At 41.4% G+C, this 24,796-nt stretch overlaps 1 protein-coding gene across 4 annotated transcripts in view; it reads left to right on the forward strand.

The window, feature by feature from the left end:
* Gpdh1 (Glycerol-3-phosphate dehydrogenase 1) overlaps positions 1–24,796 on the forward strand; it is a 57,029-nt gene that overhangs the window by 15,670 nt on the left and 16,563 nt on the right. For 2 of the 4 annotated variants that reach the window (XM_080269677.1, XM_080269675.1), the window contains exons 3-9: positions 6,700–6,840; positions 8,446–8,587; positions 9,046–9,158; positions 10,446–10,553; positions 11,364–11,486; positions 12,369–12,475; positions 15,153–15,245. In XM_080269677.1, the coding sequence (XP_080125803.1) occupies positions 6,700–6,840; positions 8,446–8,587; positions 9,046–9,158; positions 10,446–10,553; positions 11,364–11,486; positions 12,369–12,475; positions 15,153–15,245 (827 nt within the window). Of the gene's footprint in view, positions 1–6,699; positions 6,841–8,445; positions 8,588–9,045; positions 9,159–10,445; positions 10,554–11,363; positions 11,487–12,368; positions 12,476–15,152; positions 15,246–21,718; positions 21,817–24,796 lie in introns of those variants that run through there. The other 2 variants (XR_013896743.1, XM_080269676.1) reach the window with 2 other exon arrangements.

Genomic DNA, 24,796 nt, shown 5'->3' on the forward strand with positions numbered 1-24,796 from the left:
ATTACAATTATTAGACTATTTTATTGATGGGCTTGGAAGGACCTCTTACTACTACTACTGCTACTACTACTACTACTGCTACTACAATTCTTCTATTGCTGCTACCACTACTACGTAACTACTGCCACAACTACTACTACTGATACTACTACTACTACTGCCACTACTACTACCACTACTACTACTACTACTGCTACTACTACCACTGCTGCTACTGCTACTACATTTCTTCTACTGCTACTACCACTACTACGTAACTACTGCCACAACTACTACTACTGATACTACTACTACTACTGCCACTACTACTACTACTACTGCTACTACTACCACTGCTGCTACTACTATTACTATTCTGCTGGTACCACAACAGCTACTACTACTACTATTCTTGTTCTGCTACCACTACTAATACTACTATTTACTACTACTACTACTACTACTGTGCCTGTATTCTTGTAGGTTAAGGAAGCTCCCTAACACCTCCTCGTAAGCGATTTATTTTGCTTATTATTTCTTATTATCCTGTCATTAAACCATTCCCATAGCACCATACTTAGCACAAATAGCATAGAAACTGATATTAACCAGCCATATCCAGAAATAAATCGGTAAGGAAGAGGTGTTAGGGAGCGTCCTTGATCGATGAGAACACGTACCAATCCCGTCGGTTATGGAAGCTTCCTAACATCTCTTCCTAAGCGACTTATTTTACTTATTACACCTTACTGTCATCTCCTGTGTTATATAAATTCATCCAATATCACCATACTCTGCATAAATAACGTACAAAAGGATATTAGCAAGTCATATCCAAAAATAAATCGCTAAGGAGGATGTGCTAGGGAACTTACGAGCGAGGTCTATTCTCGTCGGGTAGAAAGTTCCCTAGCACCTTTTCCATACCGATTTATTTTTGGATACGGCTGGTAAATATCCTGCAGTACGTTATTTATGAAGAGTAAGGCGATGTTTGAAGGATTTATTTAACACAGAATAGAACAGTAAGGTGTAATACGGAAAATAAATCGCATAGGAAAAGGTGTTAGGGATAGCACACAGGGGATGGGATCAACATTTTTTAGGATTCATGTAGCAGAATAGGAAAGTAAGACGAAATAAAGAAAATAAATCGCATAGGAAAAGGTGTTAGGGACAGCACACAGGGGATGAGATCAACGTTTTTTAGGATTTATTTAACAGAATAAAACAGTAAGATGTAGTAAGAAAAATAAATAGCATAGGAAAGGGTGTTAGGGAACCCAATAGAACAGTAAGGTGTAATAGGGAAAATAAATCGCAAAGGAAAATGTGTTAGGGAGCCCAAATCACGGGGGAAGTGATCAGCATTTTTTTTTAGGATTCATGTAACATAGAATAAGGAAAATAAATCGCAAAGAGAAATGTGTTAGGGAGACCAAATCACGGAGGATGGGATCAGCATTTTTTTAGGATTCATGTAACATAGAAGAGTAAGGTGCAATAAGGAAAATAAATCGCATAGAAAAACGTGTTAGGGATAGCACACAGGATTTATAGAACAGAATAGAACATTAAGGTGTAATAAGGAAAATAAATCGCAAAGGAAAATGTGTTAGGGAGCCCAAATCAGGGAGGATGTGATCAGCATTTGTTTTAGGATTCATGTAACAGAATACGGAAAATAAATCGCAAAGGGAAATGTGTTAGGGAGGCCAAATCACGGGGAATGGGGTAGCATTTTTTTACAAGCTACAATGTGAGCACAACGTCCCTAAAATTATCGTGTCACAATATGCCTCGCTCTGTTGCCAGGCTTGTGAATATAGTTGTTTTCCACATTCCTTCGTCCGTTTTTCTCTGGGATTTGCTTGTAGCTGCAAGATTCGTAGTTAGGAAACTCCCTTGCACCTCTTCCCTAGCAATTTATTCTTGGATATGGCTGGTTAATGTCCTTTTGTATGTTATGGTGGTATTGGTATGAGTAGGGGAGGGGAAGACCGAGAATGAGGAGAGATGGGGTGGAGGGGTACTGTATATGAGCACCACTTCCTTAGCGATTTATTCTTGGATATGGTTTGGCAATATCCTTTTGTATGTTGTGCGGAGTATGGTATGAGGAGAAGGGGAGGGGGAGACTGAGAATGAGGAGGAATGGTGTGGAACGGTTCTGTATATGGCTCGTATTCATGTTGATTAACGAAGCCCCCTAACACCTCTTCCTAGGTGATTTATTTTCCTTATTTCACCTTACTGTCCTCCTCTGTGTAATGTAAACTCTTCCAATATTACCTCAATTTACATACTTAGCATACTAAAGTATACTAACCAGCCATATCTAAAAGTAAATAGGTAAGGAAGAGGTGCTAGGGAACCTCCTTACTGGATGAGAACAGGGACCTATGAATAAAGGGGATGTGATTGATGAATAAGGGGGTGTGAATGATGAATTACCTTTAGATTTAGGTGGTTTAAGGGTGAAAAATACTTATAATTCATTGTTATTGTTTGTCTTCACGTTGTTTTGCAAGCAGCGAGTCTCTCTTGTCCTTAGAATTATCTCCCTTGTGTTCAGTATATTCTTCAAAGTTTAAAGAGGGAGAGGAAGACCGAGGATGAGGTGGAGGAATGGAGTTTAGAGGTATATGAGGGAGGGGGGAGTGAGTTGAGGGTAGGGTAGTCAAATCGTGGGTGACAGAGCGACTTGGAGGCATTTTGTCTGCGGCCACCCTTTGTGGGATTAGGGCGTCAGGCTATACATATACGGTAGATAGATAGATAGATTTAACCAATGTTCAAGCTCACTTTCCAATAGTTCTTTTATATATTTCCTGGGCTTCTCTTTCACAGCTAATTCCCAGTATGTTGGACATTGAAATCTATTCTGTCTATCCATTGCCAGACGCCATAATCCCGTACGGGGTGGCCATTTGACTCTGAGTTATTTGTTTTACTGGGAGGGGCACTAACCCTCCACCAACCCACTTGACACGTAGGGAGCACGTATGGTTTGGTTATATGGTTACCATCCAGCGTTGTAAATGGTTTCTTGGCTTACAGGAAACCATTTGGCTTGTCACTCAATGTAAAGCCACCTGTAACGGAAAGAAAAGCATTAAGTAGTGACAGGAAAGATGGGAGAAATAGGAAGAGAGGAGGGCAGGCACAGAAAAAGAATGATAAAGGCTAAGGAAGAAGTAGGCAGCACTACATCAAGTGAGTGGATGATGGTCGCCACCACCTACCACTACATTGAAATAGATTGCAATATTTTCAGACTTTCAGTGACACCATCAGTCTGTTCAATTTATCTATAGCCAGATGCTAAAATCCCGTCAGGGGTGGCCGTTTGACTTGTGTTAGTTGTTTTATGGTGAGGGGCACTAACCCTCTACCAACCCACTTGATGACATGTAGGGAACATGTATGAGTTGGTTATATGGTTACCACCCAGGATGTAAATGGTTTCCTGCCTTACAGGAAACCATTTGGTTTGTCACACTATGTAAAGCCACCTGAAAAATGAAGAAGAGTACCAGTACCAAAAAGTGACAGGAAAGATGGGAGAAATATGGAGAGGAGGGCAGACACAGAAGGAAGAAGTAGGCAGTACCACATCAAATGAGTGGATGGTGGTTGCTGCCACCGACCATTATTATAATGTTTCTTTTATTCACCACAGTGGTTCTTCGCCGTGTTAACAAATGTTAAGTGTCATTTGCCATTTGGTTAGCTATATTTTCTCTGGGCTTTACTTTCATTGCAAAATCCCTGTGTGATGGATACTAAAATAGATTACAGTATTTTCAGACTTCAGGGACACCATATGTAGCTAAATACTGTTAACAGCCACACAACTGTGTGTAAGAATATCTGTCTAGCTGGCTGTCTATTGCCAGATGCCTTAATCCCGTAAGGGGTGGCCACAAACAAATCACCTCCAGGTTGCCCTGTCCTCTGCCATTTCGGTGCCCTGCTCCCAGCTCACCCCCCCCTCTCTCTTATACCTCTCCACTCCATATCAGTTTGGGAAAGTAATCATGAACTTGAACTTTACCCATAGTCTGTGGGTTTATCAGCAGTGCTTGAAAGATAAACACCAGCAATGAGAAATATAACTTACTTGAATGCAGTACAAATGAAGCTGTGGCTTGTTTATCTCTTATAGCTGAGGTGATAAGCTTCAGGTTATGGCTCCAAGGTTAGTCCAGCCCCAGTTGGTTTGCTTTCTCCTCACAATCTATCCATGTATCTATTAGTCTATCTGTTTAGTTATTTTATCAGTCTATCTATATATCTGTCTAGCTTATATATATATTTGCCTACTGTATTTAGTCAGATGCTATAATCCTGTAAGGGGTGGCCACAAATAAATTGCCACCTGATAAAGATCCCTAACCCCCCCTTTTTTTTTTTTTATGATGAGGATAAAGTTGAATATAGCACTTAAATCTCAGTCTGGCCTAGATTTTGATCTGATTGATTTTTTTTTTAACAATTCAGCTCAGGGCCAGGAAAAGACAGTGCAGTGGTTTTCCATCCTTCTTATTCCATCTTTTTTTGTGACAAGCACCATATCGTAGTGTTAATCTATTGTGGCAACACATTCTTAGATGGGAAGATGGCAGTTTTAGGCCAGGTTAGAATAAAATCAGTATAGCCAAGGAGACTCATTTAATACATCATAATTAAGATTCATCAAACTTCATGCACTCACGAATTATTTTATAATTTCTAAAAGTGACCCAATTGTATCAGATGAAAATAGGCTGACAGTAGACAGTCCATCCTCAGTCAGTCCTAATGTAACTAATCCAACCCAACTTAACCAAGCAATCCAACCTAATGTAATAAACTATCTGTCTACAGCCAAACTCCATAAGCTGAGGGGTGGCTGTCAGTCTTTGAGTTAGTTGTTTTACAGGGAGGGGCACTAACCCTCCACCAACCCACTTGTTGATTCGTAGGGAACACGTATGGGTTGGTTATATGGTTACCACCCAGCATTATAAATGGTTTCCTGGCTTACAGGAAAACATTTGGCTTCTCACTCATTGCAAAGAAAAGGAAAGAAGAGTAATGAAAAGTGACAGGAAAGATGGGAGAAGTTGGAAGAGAAGAAGGGAGACATGGAAAAAGAATGATAAAGGTGAAGGAAGAAGTAGGCAGCACTACACCAAGTGAGTGGATGATGGTCACCACCACCTACGACCAGTGTAACAGTCTACAATATCATAATCTAATTTGATCTAACATAAGCAAATCTACCGCTTCCCGTCCAATCAGCGAAGTTAAGCAACGTTGGGTCTGGTTAGTACTTGGATGGGTGACCGCCTGGGAACACCAGATGCTGTTGGCATAACGTTCTCCCTACGTGTCAAGTGGGGTTGGTGGAGGATTAGTGCCCCTCCCTGTAAAAACAATTAACTCTAAGCCCTTGGCCACCCTGTTTGGGATACATGGTGTCTGGCAATGAATGAATGAATGTGATAAGAATGAATTAGAGTTGTGTTGGTTAGGGGGCCAGATCAACCTGTTAGTATATATTTTTTCTTTTCTCCCAAGGCAACTGGCCCACTTCCACAAGCTGAATGCTGAGTTGTGGTTGCCTGGAATCCAGTGAGCCTTGGTTATAGGATAGGTATAGAATCTCCATGGTTACTAGTCAAATCAACCCTCTCATCAAACTACACTTGGCCATCAACTAAGCTAAAAGGGGTTAGGGATCTGCATCAGGTTGGAATAGACACAATGTAAGTGGGTGTGTTCCAAATGTCATCTGTGTATCTGTTGCTAGAAACCTTAATCCCATAGGGGGTGGCCACAAACAAATTGCCTCCACACCAACCTGTCCTCTGGTATTTGGCTACCCTCCCTTCAGCTCACACATCCCTCTTTCATCTATCCCTCCACTCCATTGCTCCATCTCATCCTTGGTCTCCCCCTCTCTATACAGCTTCTACAGTAATGTTGTATAAATTGGGGGAAACTGATAAATTACTTTTATGGGAACAAATAGAACATTAATAGTTTTTGTTGTAATTTACTATGGAATTGGCAGAAAAAGAGCAACATAATGGGGACTTAAACTGCTACAATACTGCTATGCACTACACTACTAAACTAACTACAGTACTATACTACTTTGCACTACTAATCTTCAACACTACACTACACCACATCACCACACTATTGTATACAACACTACAGTACAGGACTACAGCATGGATTACAGTAACAACACTAACTATACTGTATTTTACTCACATTGTGGCACCAGATATTAATAAGCAGCTTTGTGTAATATCCTGTGGTCTTATAGTACTTATGAGAAACCTACGTGTGGTGGTGCTGTCTACCCTGAGTGGAGCTGAGCAGTACAGTGTCCACGTCCGAGCCAAACCTCCTCATATTTCCCTGCACCTCACCGTGGGGAAGGACCCTGATCTCAGTCTGGTGAGTTGCTGTCCACCAGAAGTAGGCACTGGATCCCTACTCGATGTATGTACTGTACTCTGCCTGTACGCCACCGCCTAAGAAGCAGTTGGGTACCTGTGGTTGACCGGTCTGCTCAGTCACACAGACCAGGATTCAGCAACAACAACAGTAACAATTGTGATCTTATTAGGAAAAAGAAGATAAAACAAAAAGACAACTTATTTTTATTTTTTTATTTTTTTAAATAACAGAACAATAACAAAGAACAACCTTTTTTCTCAGATTGCAGTACCTGATGTGGTTGAAGCAGCACAGGATGCCGACGTGCTCATCTTCGTCATCCCACACCAGTTCATCCGCCGCATCTGCCAGCCCCTCACAGGCAAGCTCAAACCATCCACCGTCGGCATTTCTCTCATCAAGGTGAGTTGGCGTCATTTTGCTGGGATGTGCAGGTCAAGAGGGGGAGAGGGAGATTGAGGGGGAGGTGGAGTGGAATAATGAAAGGGAGACTGAGGGGGAGGTAGAGAGAGGAGCAGGGAGACTGAGGGGGAGATGGAGTGGAATAATGAGGGGGAGACTGAGGAGGAGGTAGAGAGAGGACGAGGGATGAGGTGAAGGGAAATAAGGGGAGGGAAAGATGGGAGGAGGGTGAAACCAGGGATGAGGAGGAGGGGGAGACTGAGGAGGAGGTAGAGGGAAGACCAGGGATGAGGTGGAGGAAAATAAGAGGAGGGGAAGATGGGAGGAGGAGACCAGGGATGAGGAGGAGGGGAAGACCAAGGATGAAGTGGAGGGAGGGAGGGGGAGGAAACTTTAAGAAGGAATTTTCACATAATTTATCATGGCCGTAACCCCCTTCAAGGCAGTGACGTATTTTCCCATTCTATTCTTGTCACCACCAGATGATTTTATTCAGCTTAGGAGAGATCTTTTGTAGTAGAGGGGTTAATGAAGGCTGTATTTAGCACCTCCAGCTCGTGTAGTGTCTCCATAGCAGAGTGAAATTACTGTATATTGGTAACAGTGATAGAACATAGGCCAAGGATGAGATGGAGGGATGGGGTGGAGAGGTATATGAGAGAGGGGGATGTGAGTTGCGAGCAGGGCAATGAAATGACGGGGGACAGGGCAACATGGAGGCAATTTGTTTGTGGCCACCCCTTATGGGATTAAGGTGTCTGGCAATAGATAGATAGACAGATAGAACATAGAATTCATCATAGGACTGAAGTGGTTATTAAAAAAATGTAATAAAAGCAGTGTAAAAATGAGAACTTATCGTACAGTCAGCGTCAGAAGCCCTGTTGTCCCCCTTGCTACTTTCTCCATTAAATCTGAAAAGCAGTGTGGTAGATGCATAACAGCCAACACTGATGACATTGGTGAACAGCCATATCGAACTGGATATCAAAGTCCTTGGAGAGAAAAGCAGGAGAGGCGACAGGACTTTTGATACTGACTCTACATTGATGAGTTTTCACACAAAGAAGGGTAGGGGTTTTCTTGTTAATCTTATGTGCAGTTCAGGTAGTGGTCAACATCCCTGTCCCAATACAATACTGTGGATTTTGTTGTTAAAAAAGACGTATGTTGTTGTTGCTCCAGGCTTATCTGAAATGTGAACCTGGTGGATTGCAGGCTTAAATTACCCATCTCCCACAGTCCACCATCCACATTTCAGTCAATAGAGAAGGAGTAGAGGGACAGTTGTATATCCCGGCAGTTGAATCGCCTGGTGAGAGAATGATGAGGAGAGTGTATATGAGTGAGGTGGAGGGGAGAGGGAGGGGGGAGGCCAAGGATGACATGGAGGGATGGAGTGGAGAGGTATATGAGAGAGGGGAGTGTGAGCTGGGAGAAGGGCAGTGAAATGGCATGGGACAGGGCAATGTGGAGGCGATTTGTTTGTGGCCACCCCTTACGGGATTAAGGCGGTTGGCAATAGATAGATAGATAGATCCCTCTCCATCACCAGAGACACATAAATGCAAAATAACTCTAACAAGAATGTTTTGTGCATTGCAGGGTTTTGACCTGAAGGAGGGCGGTGGCATTCTATTAATCTCACACCTCATCCAAGAAGTAGTCAACATCCCCGTCTCAGTGCTGATGGGGGCTAACCTGGCGGGGGAGGTGGCCGATGAGAAGTTTTGCGAGACCACCATAGGTATATAGGCCTACTCCAGTTTTCACCTTGGCACAGATTTCCATACCAGTTGTAGTTTATTTCACATAGCTCAGTGGCAGAAAAAGACAGTGTTATGGCTCTACAGTGACCATGTGAAGGTGGCCCTCTCCAGTAGTACAGGGTAGTAGTAGTAGTAGTAGTTGTATCATTAGTAGTCATAGTAGCAGTAGTAGCGGCAGCAGTAGTAGTAGTAGTAGTAGTAGTAGTAGTAGTAGCATTAGTAGTAGTAGTAGTAGTAGTATCTTCCATTCATGGGGATAGTGAGGGAGTTGAGGGACATTTGCATAACCAGGCATCTCCACCACCCAGTTATATCAGTGCCACCACATGAAGGCATCCCTCCCCAGCACCCCCTGTCCAGTAGCCAAGGTGTTATTGTTTAATATTTTGTTCGTTGTATTTACTTCTCAACTGAGGCTGATGTTGGCTGCCCTCAGGGTGCCGAGACGCAACCATGGGGCGGATGTACCGAGACCTCATCCAGACAGACTACTTCAGGGTGGTGGTGGTGGATGATGTGGAGGCGGTGGAGGTGTGTGGAGCGCTAAAGGTGAGGCTTACGTGTCTTTGTCATGTGCTACAAGAAGTGTATAGTGCTTTTTTTTTCTTCTTCTTTAAATTTGGCACATATGTGTAACAAGGTGTAGTCAGACTGAAGAGTTGATTTGGCTAGTAACCAGGGAGACTCATCCTGCCTCATAACTAAGGTGTACCAGATTTCATGCAGCTACAATTTAGGATACAAGTTTTGAATATGATCCTCTTCCTTCAGTTAAGAACAAGCTCATTATAGTACAGTAGCTGCAGTGTTTAGGAAGTTGATATGGTAACTTTTACTTTCTATCTTCTACTGTATAAATTTTTGAATGTGCAGTGTGGGTAATATACATGGAAATTACGTTGCTTTATCAGACACAGGTAACGTAAATCATGACATTTACAAATAGTGATGTACGATGATAATGATGATGATGATTATTATTATTAATGTAAATGTGGTAGGTGTGGGTGCTCACCATCCACTCACTTGATGTAGTGCTGCTCTCGGGTGTCTGCCCTTTCCTCTCCTCCATTCTTCTTTCCATCCATCCTCTTCTGTCTTTCTTTTCTTCATTCTTTCCTCTTCCTTCTGCCTGAGGGTGACTTTACACTCTCTCTTGTGTCTTTCTTTCCTTCATTCTTTCCTCGTCCTTCTGCCTGTGGGTGACTCTACACTGAGTGACAAGCCAAATGGTTTCCTGTACACCCGGAAACCATTTACTACGCTGGGTGGTAACCATATAACCAAATTTTGGCACCTGGTGGTTTAGTGGGTAATTATTGCGCTCCAGTCGGATTGAGCCGGTGAAGGTTTATATCCAAGGGGTGGTTGGGGTAGATTGGTCACGTAATGCCACTCAGGGATGAGTGAGGCTGGTCACTCTCATCTTAAATCCCCGGACCAACTTTCCTAGCCCCGGGCTCCTACGCTTCTCATGGGGCAACATAGGATTAGATGATGGATGGATTATTATTTGGCCACGTGGAGAGGATGGAGAGTGAGAGACTAGCGAGGAGAGTGTATGTGAGTGAGATGGAGAGGGGAGAGGTGGGGGAGGCTGAGGATGAGATGAAGGGATGAAGTAGAGAGCTATATGAGAGAGGGGGTGTGTGAGCTGGGGTAGGGCAATGAAGTGGCAAGGGACAGGGCGACATGGAGGTAATTTGTTTGTGGCCACCCCTTACGGGACTAAGGCATCTGGCAATAGATAGATGGTTAGATTATTATTATTATTATTATTGTCATTATTATTATTGTTGTCATTATTATTATTATTATTATTATTGTTATTTTCAGAACATTGTGGCGACAGGTGCTGGGTTTGTTGATGGGTTGGGGTACGGCGACAACACTAAGGCAGCCGTCATCAGATTGGGATTGATGGAGATGATCAAGTTCTGTGAGGTTAGTTGTAGCAATCAGTCAGTCAAAGAAAACCACAATTTGCAATATACTTGGTTACGGTACGAGTCGCAGCGTTGACTTTGACTCTACGTGCTTGTGGCTGATTGTTTCTTGCCTGAGAGTGATGGTTGTGTGGCACATTACCAAGCTTATAGCCACAGTTTACTATCTTAGGTTTGACCGCAGCCACTCCTCTTCTACCTGTATTCATTCACTGATTTACTGCTGAATGGTTAGGTTCAAGAATTATGTAAAAAATAAAATAATCATTTGAAAATCTCAGATATTATCATGTGAAAGGGACTTTGTGTAAAAGTGTGCAGATTTCAAATGTTTCACATTGTGGTGAAGCCAAGGTTGGGGAATGATAGAGCACCTTTTTAAATGCTTGGCTTCAGAATTGGAAAACAAGTAATGAAATGTTAATCTTTTCCAGTGTTAGCCTTTGGCTGAAGGGAGTTCTGCTGTTTGTTATTGTAGGTAATTGTTTTATACTGGTAGTACAGTAATGATTTCTATATATATTTTCCAGTTAGAATGTCTAAATTCCTACTTGACCCCTTGAATTGGATAACATACTCTTTGGTTCATTCTTGCTGATGGTAAGTGTGTATTCAGCTTAAGAAAGGTCTTTGGTAAGGAAGGGGTTTATTAAGGTTATATCTAAAGTCATCAGTTCAAAGAGTCTGTCCTTAGCTAAAACCATCAGGAGATGCTATGAATGGAATGAAGAAGATATCCCAAGGCACAAGTGGTTAGTATTACAAGGAAAGGAGAGATGATGTTATATGTTGTGCCTTATATTGTCAGGTATTCTACCCTGGGTCAAAGCTGGGTACATTCTTTGAGAGCTGTGGTGTGGCCGACCTCATCACTACCTGCTATGGTGGCCGCAACAGGAGGGTGGCGGAGGCTTTTGTCACATCGGGCAAGGTACAGTAGTGTAAACTATTGTGTCAAGTGTAAAATACTTAAACATTAAAAAGAAAATAAAGAAACTTATTTTTTATTGCAACCAACAGTGTTCTGCAAATTGAAACAATGTTAACTTTAAAGTACTATCCCGCACTAGGATCATTTTAGTTCAGTTATAAATGCCAGTCATGCTTTCCAGCAAAATCAAGGAGTATCAGCCTAAAAGCAGTAGCAGATTGATATATACGGTGCTGTGCATTGTACAGTATTATGTTTTCAGCTACCTTATATGCTGGCTGTCATCCTAAACAGAAGACTAGCACCAGAGCGCCACTTTAGAACAGCAAAAAGAATGACTGAGAACAGTTTATAAATCATACCATCCCAAAGTGGACATCCATGAGCATAGGTAAACTTCCAATAACAGGATGTTCAAAAATGACAACAGTAATTCACGTTCACCTAAAAACGGAAGTCAGGTTGAGGACCATATGCTCATGAGGCATAGTTTATTACTGCAGCACAAGTTTCATTTAAAAAATATGAATAAAACCATTATGCAGTGTACCTTGAATACATCCTTGCTCCACCACCTGACACTACACCTCACGAATTTATGCACATTTACGGATGGATAGATTCATGGTCAACACAGCCATCCGAAATCTTTAGCCAAATAGCATCCTTTAACAATCTTCTTTGGGTATGAGTTTATTACATTTTATATTAAATTAGTTTATCTCAGTTTATAGTATGAAATGTGTCTGTCCCAATTTTGTATGGAATGTGTTATGTCAGTTTTTAACATGAAATGAGCCTGTCCCAGTTTTATTATGAAATGAGTTAATTCCATTATATCAGAAATGAAGTACTGTATCAATGCTGTCCTTGTATTTTCAGTCAATTGAGGAGCTTGAGAGGGAGATGCTGAATGGGCAGAAGCTTCAGGGTCCCTACACTGCAGCAGAAGTCAACCACATGTTGAAGTCGAAGGGCATGGAGGACAGGTCAGGCAGGACATGGTTGAGATAGCAGATAAAAAGTGGTACTGAACTTTAAAGATTAGATTAAAATGAGAGGGAGGCCAAGGATGAGATGGAGGGATGGGGTGGAGAGGTATATGAGAGAGGAGGGTGTGAGCTGGGAGCAGTGCAATGAAATGGCAGGGGACAGGGCGACATGGAGACAATTTGTTTGTAGCCACCCCTTACGAGGTTAAGGCGCCTGGCAGTAGATAGATAGATAGATAGATAACATGATGGTTTCAAAGAAGCATCCATTTACCATATCTGTGTGGTAAGAGTGTGTGAATGCTGAAGTTCAAGTGCTTGGGGCAGAGATCAGGCAGGATGGGGGTGAGATAGCAGAGAAAGTGATGCTGTACTTGACCTTAAGATTAGATTAAAACAACAGTCATAGTGAATTATCCTTTTACCGTATCTGTGTGGTAAGTGTGTGTGATTAGCTGCGATCTTGAGACACGTGATGGATTGTGACAGGGTTTAGTTGTTGCCTCGTATGTAGATGACATGTGCCCTGTTTGTGTTTGTGCTTTGTTTGTGTTTGTGTTTGTGCTTTGTTTGTGTTTGTGCTTTGTTTGTATTTGTGTTTGTGCTTGTGTGTGTGCTTTGTTTGTGTTTGTGTTTTATGTTTGTGTTTGTGCTTTGTTTGTGTTTATGCTTTGTTTGTGTTTGTGTGTGTGCTTTGTTTGTGTTTGTGCCTTGTTTGTGTTTGTGTTGCAGTTATAATGGTTTGTTGTGTACAGTAAATGAGTGTGTGAGAAAGCAAGATGTAGGAGGTGAGGGTGCTAAGGGATTGACAAGGGATTAAAATAGCTGGATGATGCATGTATGGAGAAGTGCGTGGGAGAGGTTTGGCACTCCTTGTAGAATGTAATAAAAAACAAAACAACTCCCTAACGTGTGTGTGTGTGTGTGTGTGTGTGTGTGTATCTTTTGCCCTGTCAGTATAATTATTATTATTATTATTATTTTTTTTTTTCTCGCTTTCTCCAAACAAAATCCTTCAGCCCAGGAGTAACTTTTTGAAATGGTTGGTCGGTTATAACCCTCATCAACCCCTTCACTCATGGAGGTTTGTCCTAAGTTGACTAAAATCATCAATAAATAGAGAACATAATATGAAAAAGGTGGTCATTGGACTGAAGGGGTTAAGGAAAGAAGCAAAAAATAAGTACAGATGAAATGGCGGGGGACAGGGCGACTTGGAGGCGATTTGTTTGTGGCCACCCCAAACGGGATTGAGGCGTCTGGCAATAGATAGATAGATAGATAGATAGATTTTACTTTTGAGGTGGCACTTAGATTTCAGAGAGATCAATAATGTGTGATTGATTATGGTACTCAGTGCAATGTGTTCGTTCCCTTGATTCTTTGCTTTTACTTTTTTGCCTTCTTTGTTTCTGGATCTTGCTGCATTCAATCTTTAAGTGAAAATAAGTCATGATGATGGTGATGATGATTGTATGATATGTGTTGTACAGTACTGTACTTACACTTCAGTCGTCATCAAAAATTGTTTCACCTCTCCTTTGGACATTTTAAATTAGTTTAGTGAATTCAAAACATTGGACATTAATTACTTTATTTGGCTGTAGGTCAGTGTCAACAAGTGGGTTGGTGGAGGGTTAGTGCCCCTCCCCAAAAAACAACTAACTCAAAGTCAAGTGGCCACTCCTTGCGGGATTATGGCGTCTGGCAATAGATAGATAGATAGATAGATAGATAGGTCAGTGTCATCAGTGTCAGATGATTGAGATTCACCGGACTGTTTTTCAGAGACTCAAACGTACAGAGGTGATAACGATTAGACGGATGTGTAGTGCGTCCACGAATGACAGGCCTGGGGAGGAGGGGGCAGCTTAGGACTGTGAGTGAAGGTTTGAGGGGAAGGATGGGACTTGCTTGTATTAGTGTTCAGATGAGAAGGAATAAATTGAGACGGTTTGGGCATGTGGAGAGGATGGAGGATGACTACTGAGTGTGAAGGGTGAGAAGTGTGAATGTTGAGGGTAGAGTTACAAGAGGCAGACTGAAAAAGACTTGGAACAAGGTCATAGATTTTGACCTTAGGGATAAGGGACTGAAGAGAGAGGCTGTTAAAGATCTAACAGTTTGGAGAGCTAACATTAGGTGACAATGGTGGATGCATGTGGCCATGTTGAGGTCTGTATAAGTGAAATTAATCTAAACAAGTGGAGAGAGAAGCAGGAGAGACAACAGGACAGTTGATTCTCTTTGTGTACACCAGAGAGCGATAATTGGTATCCACCAGCAGACAGACTCATAGTCCAGTGAACTACTTATTCACACTAAGGCTGCAACCACACCAAATGCTTATTTGCATGAGTGGTTGTGGGCATCGAAGTTTTGCATCACTGTAACCCATACAGGTGGCTTCACCAGATGTGGGAGAATACAGACAAGACCTTGTAAGGATTTAGTGATGCAGATTTCACTTCTGCACAGCAGGGATTTGGTGTGGATGTGGCCTAAGGTGAAACAAACAAAGAAGATGAGAGTGAGGGTTAGTGCACAGTGTAATGATGATGATGATGGAAGATAACAGACTTTATTACCACAAGGGGTTGTCTGGTGGGAGGTGGTATCTGTTATTCCTCTCATCTACACATACTGATGTTAGTAACTGGTTTCTCTGGTGCAGGTTCCCCCTCTTCACAGCCATCCACCAGATCTGCCTTGGTGAGATTCCCCCTGCCGGCATGATTGACTGCATCAGGAACCACCCAGAGCATATGTAAGTCACTAGATTTCTCTTGTAAGCCCTTGTCTATCTGTCTTATGTACAAATATATTAGTCTCTCTGTGAATGTAGATATGCAGGCCATACACATGGAAGTCTGTCAATCTGATTATACACATGTAAGTTCCTCTCTCATGTATACATTTATGTCTCCATTTGATGTTCAGGACACATAAGTCTCTGTATATCACCTATTTATAGTCTTCCTCTATTGAGTTTATAGATGTAAGTCTCTTTCTGACATACATGTAAGTCACTTTTTGTCTAACATACGTCTAAGTCTTTCTGTCTGATACAGTATATAGGTATTGTCTATGTAGGTCTGTCTAACACATGTAGCTCTTGTACATGTGTCTCTTTCTTTCTCCCTCTCTCTTTTGCTGTACATATAACTCACTCCCTGATATAAGTGCAGGCTATTCTTTATCTGACATACTGTACATGTAAGTCACTGACACACACAGAAGCCTCCCTCTTTGTCTGTTGTACATGTAAGTCTCTTTGACATACTTGTAAACATCAATCACTCTCTTTTTGTTGTACATGTAAGTTGGTCTCTCTGTAATGTACATTTAAGTTTCTTTCTCTGGTGTACATTACCAGTTACTTTGGTGTACTTTTAAGTCATCCCCTTTTCTCCCCCTACCCATCAAACATACAGAGGCTAGGAGTGTTGTTGGTTTGGCTTGCCCTCCCTCCGCCACCTGCATCATTCCTCTGTAACATTCCCAGTGCGTACGGTGATTGTAACGATGCTGGTAGTATGTATTTTCGTATGCTTGTACATGCCGATACCTAGTCATTTCTTACAGATGACTGTAAAAGACTTTGGGCAGTATTCTCATGAAGTTAGGATGTATACAGACACCTCTTCTTTACTGATGTATTCCTGTATCAGGCACTTTATTATATTCTGGTGTGTTATTTCTGCAGCCTCTGTCGATGTGATAATGATATAGATAGCATACGAGAGAATGATAAGGAGTCATGCAGAATAAATAGTTAAGGAAGAGGTGCTACAGAGTTGACGAGAATACAGTCCTTTGACACATACAGCCATAACCATTGCTACACTTTCACATGCCATGCTCTGTTTACATCACTTTATTTTCATTCATACTTTGCCGTTGTGTGGAAGAGTTTACCCCTTCGGTAGGTGACGAACCTTTAATTTTATTCATCCTGTTTCCAGATAATTTTATTCAGTTTTATAGACAATACTCAGACTGGAGGGGTTAGATAATATCCTTCATTCAACCCGTTCACTGCAATACCCTTTTTACCTTAACTTGGCCCAGATTTCTCTCCTTTTGTAGCTTGTCTTATGTACCAGAGTAGCAGAAAAAGACAATGCTCCTGCTGTACGTCATTTCCCTAGCACATCTTCATGACTAGCATCATATTCTGGTGTTAATTATTGTTACAGCTGAGCATTCAGGATGGGGAGGTGGCAATTTTAAGCCAGATTAGAGTAAAAAGAGTGTAGGTGGCTCTCAGAAGTTGAATTTTGTTGTTTGGTAGCAGCAAGAGTAAAATATAAATGGCATACTTGGACTGAAGCGGTTAATTTTGAGGATCAGTTCGTCTTATTAGAGAACGATCTGACCTGCAGTGGGCCATGTACAGGTAGATACAAATTCAGATACAAAAGAATGTAAATATATTGTTTTGTTTTGTTTCGTTTCGTTTTAGAAGGCTCCAACATGCTTTCATGCGTTGGCCATGGTCACCTAATGGCAGCTCTCCATGCTGCTCGATCTCTGGCAGCCTCCCTATTTAGTCCCTTAACCCTGAGGTCACAGTTGAGGACATAATTTGGCCTAGTATTCCTCTGCATATACTTCACAAATAGGGCATGTCTGTCACTTCCTTCCCCAACGCATCATATTAGAGAGAATCATCAATGGGCGGAGAAATATACGAAGATTTCCACATCATAGGAGTATTAGCCGGCAGGGGAAAATGAGAAATGGAATTGGGTAAATTTAAGGAACATAGGAAACATCTTTTACTTGTGGGTATTAACTGGCAGTGGAAGATGAGAAATAAAAAAAGATAACTGTAAAGAACATATCAGACTTCTCTCAGCTTAGGCATATTAACCAGCAGAGGAATGTGACAGGTAGAATAGGGGAAATACTACCAGATCTCTCTCAGCTTGGGAATATTCTCCACTAAAATGGGTGAAAAATGGCAAATCACCTTTAAATGCAGTGAGAGAATTTAGATTGGCAATTTTTCTTAAGTTAACCATAAACTTAACACTTGCCCTCTTCCAATTCACCCTGATTAGAGTAAAATCATCTGACTTTAGCTGTAATAGAATCTACTGCAGTGGCAATGTTCCAACCATGAGGGGTTCGTGATGATAATTCACTAGTAACACTCTGTTTATTATACTCTTAGCTGAATAAAATTGTCTGGCATTAGCAAGAATTAAATACAGTACTAGAGTTGTTCCATCCATGAGAAGGGTGATAGGAAAAAAGAATACATTAAAAAGTGCTGTCTTGCAACGAGGATTTACTGTATTGGTAAGAAAGAGGTGTTGGGAAGCCTTGCAACTCTACAGATACATGGCCCGTGTGTCTCCAATGAGGTGGTTTGGCCATGTGGAGAGGATGGAGAGTGAAAGACTAACAAGGAGGGTGTATGTGAGTCAAGATGGAGGGGAGGGGAGGGAGGGGGAGGCCAAGGATGAGATGCAGGGATGGAGTGCAGAGGTATATGAGAGAAGGGGGTGTGAGCTGGGAGCAGGGCAGTGAAATGGCGGGGAACAGGGTGACATGGAGGCAATTTGTTTGTGGCCACCCCTTACGGGATTAAGGTGTCTGGCAGTAGATAGATGGATAGATAGTGTCTCCATAATTAACCCCTTGGAGGCCATGATGTATTTTTAAGTTTTGTCATTCGCTGCCTTTAGACGATTTTATCCAGCTTACAGAGATGAAGTGAAGGGTGTAATGGATACTGTTTTTAGTCCTGTCACTATTAATGCTTTCCCAAGAGTTAGTTTATTTGTTTGGAAGCAGCAGGAAGAAATTAATAAAATACATCATGCAGTTCAGTGTGTTATGTGCTTTATTCTCTCTCTCTCTCTCTCTCTCTCATTTTTGCAGTTGCCAGATGATTTTATTCAGTTCATAAAAGGCCTCTGCCATTGAAGGGGTTTATAAATGTTATATGCAGCCCCCTTCACTTCAAAATGTCAATCTTTAGGTGAATAAAATGTTCTGGTAGCAACAAAAATAAACTAGGACATCACAAAGACCAACAGCTTATGTACATTAGTAGTGGTTCTCTTCCCACCCCTACATTACACGTGCTTTTTCTTTTCTCAGTGCCCTTGTGGTGGTATTTTGTAGACAGTCCTCAAGATAAGTTTGGGGTGTGTTCTGCATGGCCAGTACTATTAACCTCTTCAGTATGATGGCATTTTTTTTTTTACTTTTTTTTTTTTCTTACTGCCAGATGATTTGATTCACTTTCTGAATGATGTCTGTTAGTGGAGGAGTTAATTATATATTGTATCTTAATTCTTTGGTTCTTAAATCTTGCTAAAGGTATATAAAATCATGCAGTATTAGCAAGAACAAAAAACAGTCAATGTCGTCAGAGTGGAGTGGTTAAATATAGTTGGTACTGATGTTGGTGTTACCTAACCTCCGTCTGTCTGGCCAAGCAGACCTGTTGACCACAGGTAGGCAACTGCTTCTATGGGACTGTCTAACAGGTACAGTACAGTATGTAGGTACACTGTGCAGGGAACCAACACCCTCTTGTAGTAGACAGCACTTCACCAGGGTTGGACCATGGCCCTTCCCCATGGTGAGATGCAAAGAAATATGAGCAGGTTTGGCTCCTGGGTGGACGCTGCTGCTGTTTAGCTCCACCCAGGGTACGTGGCACCACCATGTGTAGGCCCCTCATCAGCACCAGGTGGTTGGACTTAACTCATTGAGCCTGAGGACTTCTTCATTTTATTCTTGCCATCTCCTGATAGTTTTATTTGGCATAGGATAGATTTTTGAACTGGAGGGATTAGAGGTCTCCAGAGGTTGAATAAAATCTTTTGATGGTGGCGTTATCAAAATAAAAAGTGGATCATTGAATTAAAGGGTTTAGTTTAAAAAAAGAAAATGTGGGCCTATAACGAGGACTGAATACAGCATTTAGAAGCTGATGCATATAATAGTTGTTTTTTCTTGGCGTTGTCAGTCCAGCGACATATTTTACTGGCTTTTTCTTAATACCACCAGGCCATTTGTTTACACTTGGTGGCACCTCTTGCAGTGAAGGGGTGATTGAAGGCTGTATCTAACCTCTCTGGTCTAAACATTCTTCCCAAGGTTGAGTAAAGGCATCTGGAGACAGCAGGTACATAGAGATTGTGACTGTATTGAAGGGATCAACTCTTTAGCTGTGACAAATACACTTCAACTCAGTTAACTCATCCGATATCACTGGGATTGAATACACTTCAGCTCAGTTAACTCATCCCATATCACTGGAATTATATACACTTCAGCTGACTTAACTCATCCGATATCACTGGAATTAAATACAGTTTTTATTTGGCTTAGGTCAGTCTCCCACCCTTCATCATTTCCCTGTGTTTATGTCTTTTATATTTAAGTCATTCCACAATCTATCTATCTGTCGTCAGATGCTTTAATCCTGCAAGGGGTGGCCACCAACAAATCACCTCCATGTTGCCCTGTCCCCTGCCATTTCACTGCCCTGCTCCCAGTTCACACACCCCTCTCTCATGTACCTCTCCACTCCATCCCTCCATCTCATCCTTGGCCTCTCCCTCCCCCTCCCCCCCTCCACCTCACTCACATACACTCTCCTCATCAGTCTCATACTCTCCATCCTCTCAACATGGCCACAGTATTTCATAGTATTATTCTTGCTTAGTCAGATGGTATTTTTCAGAGGGACCTTTCAAACTGGAGGGGTTAGATACAGCCTTTCTTTACCCTCTTGTATATGAGAGGTCTTTAAAATAATCTGGAGACAGCAAGAATAAACTAGACAAAGATATAATAATAATGAGAAGGTTAAGTGATACGAACAGTGATAGAATGGCCAAAGAGGGTTTAATGTAGGACTGGCTGGTACTGTTTTTGTCCGTTGTCAGTTGTAAAGTTAGTTGGGATTAGTTATTATTTATTTATTGATTCATTTACTTATTTATTTATTTTCAGCCGTGGGTTTCTGTTTAGGGTTATTAATGTGTACACAGCTGTCTCTTCTCACACTGTTGCAGTATATTATGGTTTATATTTACTGGTATCCTCATCAGTTAAGGAAGCTTCCTAATGCCTTTTCCTAAGTGATTTATTTTGATTATTACACCTTACTGACCTATCCTGTGTTGTATAAATCCTTCCACTTATCACCATACTCAGCATAAATAACATACAGAAGAATATTAACCATCTTATCCAAAAATAAATTGCAAAGGAAGAGGTGTTAGGGGACTTTCTTACCTGATGAGAAAATAGTGCCATTGAGTTTTCTGATATCTGGTGCAGTATCTCATCCTGTACTTTACTGATATATTTTTTCCTGATACAACCTTCTCCTTCCTAATGTCTGTTATATAAGAGACGTGAACATATGTATTGTAATGAGCTTTCCCTTACCTGTGAAAATAACCCACTGTTGATGTATTGACCCCCCCTCACCCACTTGTATGCTTATTATACAAGTTTTAGTCACCTGGTGGTCGAGTGGTCTGAGGCTGCCAGTTGGAGTGATGATGATGATGTGTTAAGCTCAGGTTCAAATTCCCTAAAAGCAGCTGGAGGTCATTAGTTTATATAATGCCACAAGGAGCATGGAAGTCACATTCTTAGTAATGGATATGTAGTAAGGTATTCCATCTGTGGTCTGATACACCGTGGTGAGATTTTTGTATTTTATATACATATCTGATCTCATATTTCCCCTAATCTAGATGTAGTGGTCCATAGTCCAGTACATTTAAGAATAAAAAGCAGCATAGTCCTTTCATGGTACAGTACTGTATTATGTTTAATATAAATGTCCACATACACTTTTCAGCCTTAACTCAAAATCCTTCGACATTTATACAGAACCTATGCATGAAGCATTAGGTGGGGCAGGTCACTATTCTGTTAACAAAGTGGTGTCTTTCATCCCTGCAGATCAGTTGTCCTTCAAAACTTATAACACATGGCTTGAATATACACAATACAGTTCCCCCTTGTTGACCATGTGCAAGCCAACCAAACGATACGTACTGTGTATAAATGGAATGATAAAATACCTCCAATATCTGCTTGGGAATTAAACCCATATTCTTTGACAAAATTATCACTCTAACTGGGACATCTGTTCCCTGTACCAGCAGATGCCTTACCATTTTTTGTTACCTCTTATAAAGCAGGAGTGTTGGCTGTGAGGCTGACCCCTGTTTCTCTCCCACCTCAACCTAGGCCCCCAAACTGCTTTAAAATGCAGATGACGGAATCAGAGTAGACACGGCGAGACACGAGGCAGCAGTGGAGTGTAGGGTCAGGTCGAGGCAGGTCAGGTCAGCGGCCGTGTCTTCATAGGGTCGTATTCTTAACCCCTTGACTATGAGAGGCCTTCCATAAGCTTGATAAGAGTGTGTGAGGATAGTAAAAGTAAAGACTATAATATATAACTGTAGTGAAGGGGTTGACGCAGCTTGTTATCTAAACCCTTCACTACAAGAGGTAAGAAGATGGTTTATTTGTAATAAGAATGAAGTAAATAAGACATCATTGTACTAAAAGGGGAATAGGAAATTGTATGTAACTCTATCACAAGAGGTTCCTTCCAGGGATGAATAAAATCATCTGTTGTAGCAAGAATAACATACAAAGGCAGTGGCGTAGTTACAGGGGGATCTGGGGTGCCCAGCCCCTCCAGTCAGACCCTTAGTCCCTTTACTGATCACTGCCCTATATGAAATGTTAAAATTAAAGTCTTTAATGTATGTACACTCAGGGCTTTGTCACCCATCTGTGAAAACCTGGCCATGCCACTGAAGGTGTCACTGTAGTGAAGGGGTTAAAACTGAGAGGCTGAAGGTGTATGTAAACCCCCATGTTGTGATGGTCGTTTGTGCAGCACCTGTGACCAGTAGATGTGGTTAGCCTGCATGCCACTCTACACAATGCAGCTAGCAAGAAAGTAGAGAAACAGAGTACAGTATGCTTTGCTTGCACTGTGGGTTGTACAAATGGCAATCTTGACGGTCATGTATGGAGCTGTTCTGGCCATCAGGTGGTTGTAGCCTGCATCCCATATTGCTATAGGTTATATTCTAAGTGGCTTTGGAGATTTTGTAGCAGTTCTTCCTTTGCAATTCTTTCTGCACATTATACCTGACTACAGTAGCCTCTTTGATCATATTGATTCACTCCAGATATTTAAGGCAAGAATGATATCGCTGAGCAGCATTACATGAGCAATACACCTTTTCCTCCCCACATACGTAGATTATAATGTGCTGTGTCTGGTTGGAATTTCTTAAGTCACCAGAACACCAGGCACTTAAAAATTGTATAAAGGCAACAGGCCAAATACACTACATCAGTGTACAGCACAAAGGTCCATTCTAGATCTCCATGTGAGCAGCAGAGAACTGTACCATAAAGGAGAAAGTACTCACATGTTCCAGGGAAGTCATCTAAATATGTTAACATAGAAGAGAATGATTATGGTGTAATGCACAAAATAAATCACTAAGAAAGAGGTGTTACAAAGCCTTCTATGCCACACAGAATATGGCCCAGGGTACATGCAGCTCTGAGGTGAAGCCAAGCATGTTTGAAGGCTGTATTTTAGGTGCCAGTGGGGGTTTCATATCATTCCTTCCATAGCAGTTTATTTGTGCATATTACACCTATTCTCTTGTATCTTATTTATATCATATTAATATTGACCTAGCTTGCATCAATGATATAGAAGAGGATATTGAGGGTATAATGTGCAGAATAAATAACTAGGGAAGAAGTGTTAAAATATCACCATAGCCACTCCGAATACAAGTCTCACTTCAAGTTTCACACGTGACTGTCTGAAATTTTGGGGAACTTGCTACACCGTCACTATCTTTGTTTCAAGAATACGGCCTCATAGTATTTCTCTCACCATAGCACTTTCTTCTAGACCACAGTATCTATGCACACGTTCGCTTGTAGAATGGAGTATAATTGCTTGTGCAGATATATAGCATTATTTTATTTTTTCTTTCGCCAAAGGTATGCAGTTGCTCAGACTCAAAGGTTATGCTACTCTTTTGACTTGTTATGAAACTTTCTAATTTGCTTCTTATACGCACTATATAGCTCTGAGCTGATTTGTCAATGGCTCCTGATGTAAGCAGATGTTTTCAGCACCTCTGATACTTACAGCACTCCATCACACTAAGAGTTCGACATGTACTTTATATAACTTTCCTGTTTTGATGTGTAAAGTATTTTCTGTATACTGCATTTATATCATCACAGTATTTCTCTGTTTCTGACTTGACTCACTTGCTTGACAAGATTATTTATACAGAGTTGTAGTGAAAAGTATAGAGTAACATAGTACAGTATGATAATGTAGCTCAGAACACTTACTCTTTTTACTCTAACTTGGCCCAGATTTTCATAATGGAACTCTGTGGCAGAAGAAGACAATACTATGGCTCTACATTCCTCCCTTGGCACATCTTCATGACTAGTATCATTTTCTTGCATTAATGTCTTGTTTAAACTCAGCATTGAAGGTAGGGCGATCAGCAGTATAAGGCCAAGTTAAAGTAAAACAAGCATAGTCGACTTTTGAGTCTCTTTTAACATCAACCTAATGTGTTCAGCCACAGAACATGTATTATATTTTATTCTTGCCATTTCCAGACGATTTTGCTCAGGTTAGGAGAGGCTTTTCAGACTGGAGGGTTTGGATCTAGCCTTATTATGATGTGCAGAGGGATGCCATCATGTGGTGGCACTAATATAACTGAGCAGATGGAGTGGAGAGGTATATGAGAGAGGAAGATGTGAGCTGGGAGCAGGGCAATGAAGTGGCGGGGGACAGGGCGACATGGAGGTGATTTGTTTGTGGCCACCCCTTACGGGATTAAGGCGTCTGGCAATAGATAAATAGATAGATAGCTTCACTGCCCAGTCATACAAACATCCTTCAACTCCCGCCCTCTCCCCCCAAAAGGAGGATGATGAGCTACACAAGGGGAGCTTTAGCCTGCAGTCCATGTTTCATATGAACCTAGGACTACAACTACTACAACTATTATTCATTCATTCATTCATTCATCATCCAGTTGAATGAAATTATCTGGTCATAGATTAAAATGAATTACTGTACAGTATGTCATCAGGCTGAAGGTATTAGATTTTCACCAGCACCTTTTCCAGTCCAGTCTACATCTGCATATGGAACAATAGTATTCTCTCATACAGTGTGTTATTTATCTGTCTATCTATCTATCTATAGCCTGACACCCTACTCCCACAAAGGATGGCCGCAGACATAAC

The sequence above is a fragment of the Coenobita brevimanus genome, chromosome 35 (genome assembly GCF_032717465.1).
Source record: "Coenobita brevimanus isolate Jiangsu-jjx chromosome 35, ASM3271746v2, whole genome shotgun sequence".
NCBI classification, from domain to species: domain Eukaryota; kingdom Metazoa; phylum Arthropoda; class Malacostraca; order Decapoda; family Coenobitidae; genus Coenobita; species Coenobita brevimanus.